The following is a 5,178-nucleotide window of genomic DNA, read 5'->3' on the forward strand; positions in this document are numbered from 1 at the left end:
CTAATGTAAATAGTGGTAATAAAATACACGGTGCCTGAAAGAACTTATTTCTAGTTGTGTTATTATAACATAATTTTAGCCTTAATACAACCCTAAATTTTATATAAACAAAGACTAAACTATTAGGCCCAAGCTCAAACAAAATTATAAATTACCAAATCACAAACTCATAATTGAAAGTGCAATATTTTAACATCATTTGTAATCCCAAATTATGTTTAAACATTGATTTTATTTATTAATTATAAAGATAATTGATAGTGACAATAACAAAATATAATAATGTGTATTTTTTAACTTGTAAATGGATGATTTGGAATTTTAAATAACATGTTCATGATATTCACATGTTAATCTACAAGAAATACGAAAATACATAATATGTAAGACAATATTAAATTCAATATGATAATTAGCTTTTTTTTAAAAAAAAATAATAACAAAAACAATTTTTAAATAAAAAATAACACATCATAATTATATACAACATAATAATATATCAAAACCAATCTCAATGAGCTCAAAAAATATAAGGAGCACAGTTAATGTCAATAAGCCCATGACCATTATACATATAATAAGAGTAGCTATCATATTCTCTTTTACACAATTTATTGAAACATCAATAATATAATTATTTTTTATTATTTACTATCAACATAAAATTTTTAAATCAACATAAACAGTTATTTTTTATATTTAACAACAATAACCTTTGCAATTATTTTCCAATATTAATTAATATAAAAATACTTCAACATCAATATATTTCTTATATTAAACGTATTCTGCTAAACATATAAAATATGTATTTTCTAATATACTTGCACAATAAAATATTAAATTTAAATTAAATATAGATAAATAAATATGACAATTAAACTATTAATATACATCAACATATCATTGTATCATTGTAGGAGACTAGTTTTGTTTAGGGTTTTTCAATTCTTAGGGTTTTTTCTTCTATAAGAATGATAATTAAAAATAAAAGAAAGGAAATTATATATTTATCATAACCATAATATCATGATTATATTATACAATCGCTATTATTGAAAATATAATAAAAAAATTATTCTCTTTTAACTCCATTATTCCCCAGAAACTTTTAAAAAATGTGTAATTCTTCCAAAACTTGGTATCTCATAGAGTGAGATGGAAAGGCAATCAAAGAAAAAGCAAAGCTTTCATTCTCATTAGTAATACAAGCCATGGTGGCTGCAGCAGCAAGGGCTCACTCCCCAAGACAGTATTAAAAAGCTACGCAAAACATTTTTGTATGCAAAAGAAACGAACACCACACCAGCTGGAGGTGCCATCTCTCTTCATTTGCTGATACTCTTTCATTATTATGCCGAGCCCTGTACCCTCAGAGAGAAGGACAGAGAAAGTGAGAGGGAAGATAAAGCAAAGCAGCTGGCTATATAAGCGAGGACCCACGCAGGGAAGACTTTACTTGCCCAGCTACTGACACTGTGGTGCTGTCGTCGTTTGCTCATTAGCTGAGGTGCCTGACACTCAGATCTCCTGACACAGAAAGAGCAATGGACACGCTGAGACAGTGAGAGTTGTAGATAATGACTCGAACATAAGACAAAATCAGAGATATGGCATGAAGTCCCCATTCAACAACAGTGGAAAATTCATCGCAGATCCCAAAGATATTGAGATGATTGAAAGGATCCAAACATAACTGTTGAAGAAAAAGGTTGCAGTGACTTGCTAGCTTATTGAGCACCTGTTTACCATGACCATAAGGCTACCATGGGCATTATGTAGCTCGATGGATACCAAGCTAGCACCTCCGATATATTCATACGATCATGCAGTGTAAAATTAAATGCCATCCATTCTGGTTCATATATATATATCTATTCGTGTGAGAAAGAACGCTGAACATCCACCGCTTTCTTTTTGGTCTGAAACCATCCTTTTATTTCTAGCATTAACAACAGTAGTCCTGCATCTTTATGGTAAATATGCAAAAGGGATACATACATCTAATAACAAAGAGAAATATTATCAGCACCATTTGTAGAAACAGCAAGCCCTAAATTATATTAACAATACAAAAGAACAAAAAGAAAATCACAAGAAAGAGATAAATAGTCTATTTTTTTCCCAACTTTTACAAGTTGATCAGTACCCAACAAACCAAGAACAAGTTGATAAAAAAACCTCCAAATTAGGATTTAGATAGTATTCTCATTTTTCCTATTTCTTTCACTATGTTCTACCTCTTGATGCTTTCTTGTCTAGGGCAAAGCACTATACTGATGCAAATCACCCCATGCTTGAACGCCATTCCAATTGCCTGTGTTGTCATTATTGCCATTGTTGCTCCTATTTGTTGGCGTGGCAGTCAATTGATCATATGAATTCCCAAAGAACCACTCAGTTGCTGGATCACCACTAGTTGCACCATCTTTTCTTGAATTACCAGCAGCACATACTTGTGGTTTTGAAATTTCAAGATTTTCAAACATAATAGGTTGTAGTTTCTGGACATGGTTCTCAATAGGGGCTGTAGAAACAGTACTGTCATCTCTATGATTTTTTCCTGTACCAAATAGCATAGCCAATCTCTGTTGCTGCAACTTCCAGTGTAAATCTTGGTTTATACAACTCAGAGATTCAATTGAAGACGCGAGATTAGTGTTGACATTCATTGATGCGCCACCGATATTCTCTTGAATTGCTCCACAAAATCCACTACTAACCGAAGTAAGTGGATAACTAAGCCCCATTAAGGAACCATAACCAGCAGTGGAACTAACAGATGGATCAAGTCTGAAACGAGGACTAGTAATACTAACTGCAGCTTCAGAAGTTGCTGAAATTTCCCCAGATGAAGGGAAATGGTTATATATGCCATTTGGTGAAAGGTTTAGCCTAGGTAATGATAGCCCACCGAGATTAAATTTCGTGGCCGGGGAGAGTCCATGAAAGAAGTTGAATCCACCGATCTCTGAGGAGCCACTGGAGTCACTTGAGAGCCTTGAAGATGATTTTATCTTCTTGTTTTTTCTACAGCCACCGCCGAAGGGAACGTTGCGCAAGGCTCCTCCTTTGGTCCAGTACCTTCTACATGTCTTGCAAAAATGCCTAGGCTGTGTTAAACTGTAATTGTTATAGTAGCAGAATTTTGTATTGGGTGAGTCACATCTTGGACACTTCAAAGCTTCCTCTTGTGGTCTCGTCGTCGTTGTTTTTCGGTTACTAGTAGTGATTTGGTTGTCATCTATGGGGGCCTGTTTTGCCTGAAGATTATCTGGGGCCATCATGGACGGAAAGAATGTGAGAAAAAGTAGTGGATGTGTAGGAATTAGCTTGGTTGTGTATGTGATGGATTGCTCAATTTTCTTTTTGCAGAGACAAAGATATGTACTCAATTGAATAATTTCATGGATGGGATGGAGAGATGTGCGAGGGGATGTTGATGGGGTCTTGTGATATTCATCAAGACAAAAGAGTTATGTTTCGGAAAAGTAAACTTTTTAGTATAAATAGCTGGGTTTTAGAGTTTAGATCCGGTGGAACAAATAAAGTTGTGTGTGTGTGTGTATGGGAAAGAGAGCAGATTTAAGTTGTATTCGGGAGTGCTGATGTTTTTCATGTCTTTTTAATAAATATATTATTAAAATAATATTTTTTTATATTTTTTAAAATTTATTTATGATATTAGTATATTAAAGTGATAAATAAATATAAAAAGAATTTTAAATAAAAAATATAATTAATTTTTAACAAATATATATTTAGAAGTAAGTTTAACTAAACAAAAAGATATGTGTATATATATATATATATAAGTTTAACTCAATAAATATTTGTCAAAAATTTAATTATATATATACGTGATTCATTTAAATTCGATTTAGCTAAATTAATTTTTTAACTAGTATAATTTAAATCCTAATCAAGCCTAATATCAACTTAATTTCCAAATCAACATGCAAGACCAAACTGAATTTAGAGTTTAATGAGCACTAAAAAAAGTATAATCGAATATAAATTGTTATTGAAAATTGGATAATGCTAAGAGACACCATTAAATGCTACATTGAGAAATTGCGATTAAACTCCTAAATATAGCATTATAAAAATCAAGGTTTTTATGCTTGATCTATACTATATATACTATATGATAATTTATGTAAATACATTTAAATAATTTGAATTTAAAATAAGAATTAGGATAATTCTGGTTTTTAGAAAAAAGAAAAGGGAAGGTGAATGACATAAAAAATCATGTTTGATTTAAAAAATAGGTGAAAATCTATTTTTACCTGTCTTTGGTCTTTGGCAGAACAACGATTGCAACTTTTAATTTTTACCTTCGTTTTTAGAAAACACATGAAACAATGATTGAAATAAAAAAAAATCAAAAAAATCTAAAACTTATTCTAAAACTATATATCTTTATTATACTTTTCAAAATTCCATGCCCTAACTTTACTTACCAACTTTGGTCATGGATTTTGCATAAGTTATTTTTTATTATTGGACTTGCTTCAACAAAAGAAAGTAAGAATGTAAAACTAAAACTCTGACAGTATCAAAAAATGAATATCTTCTTACAAGTATAGAATTGTCAAAATAATAAATAACCTGGTAAGATCAAGTGTTATACAACGCAAATCTAAATTAACCATTTAATAAGTAAGGTATTAAGAATTAATAAGATAAAAATGATAAGACATGTTAATAGCAAGTTATTTAGGATATAAGCATTGAAGTCCATATTAAGTTTATAGTATACTTATTCTTACACTATTAGTATAACCTTTTTACCTTAACATAATAAACTTAGCTAAATATAATAAAGAAAAGAAACATAAATAAGATATAAGTTAACCAAGTAAAGGAAAGGAAATGAAAAGTATAAACAAGAGATTAAAGAAAGCAAAACTTAAATATTATAAAAATATAAAGAGAAAGAGCAAGAACATGATTTGAAAACCAAGATGCCTAAATGCATGACAAGTGTCTCCTTTTATAGGCCAAAATTTAAAACTATTAATTTGTTGACTAATTATTAAGTGGGTGGCTAGATCTTGACTTGATGACAATCCTTATCTTTTTTTATAAACAACACGTCATTGCTACCATTAGAATTTAAATAGATTATCCTAATAAAAGTTTTAGAAAATTATCTCAACTTTCCAAAAAAAA

General features: G+C 30.3%; 1 protein-coding gene across 2 annotated transcripts; it reads right to left on the minus strand.

The window, feature by feature from the left end:
- Positions 1–1,241: 1,241 nt before the first annotated feature.
- Positions 1,242–3,470, minus strand: LOC105112480 (dof zinc finger protein DOF5.7-like). 2 transcript variants are annotated; one of them, XR_839761.1, is made up of 2 exons: positions 1,742–3,470; positions 1,242–1,530 (listed from the first exon to the last, which is right to left on the minus strand). XR_839761.1 is itself a non-coding variant. In XM_011008189.1 (2 exons), the coding sequence occupies exon 1, from the start codon at positions 3,285–3,287 to the stop codon at positions 2,259–2,261; it is 1,029 nt and encodes a 342-aa protein (XP_011006491.1). In that variant the 5' UTR covers positions 3,288–3,470; the 3' UTR covers positions 1,245–1,530; positions 2,241–2,258. The 2 variants fall into 2 exon arrangements, 1 of the variants encoding a protein (XP_011006491.1); XM_011008189.1 differs by having other exon boundaries at positions 1,245–1,530; positions 2,241–3,470.
- Between the last annotated feature and the right edge of the window lie 1,708 nt (positions 3,471–5,178).

The sequence above is a fragment of the Populus euphratica genome, unplaced genomic scaffold, assembly GCF_000495115.2.
Source record: "Populus euphratica unplaced genomic scaffold, PopEup_1.0 scaffold342.1, whole genome shotgun sequence".
In the NCBI taxonomy this organism is placed as follows: domain Eukaryota; kingdom Viridiplantae; phylum Streptophyta; class Magnoliopsida; order Malpighiales; family Salicaceae; genus Populus; species Populus euphratica.

Excerpts from the sequence above, each read along its gene's own strand:
- LOC105112480 (XM_011008189.1), bottom strand. The coding sequence starts at position 3,287 with ATGATGGCCCCAGATAATCTTCAGGCAAAACAGGCCCCCATAGATGAC.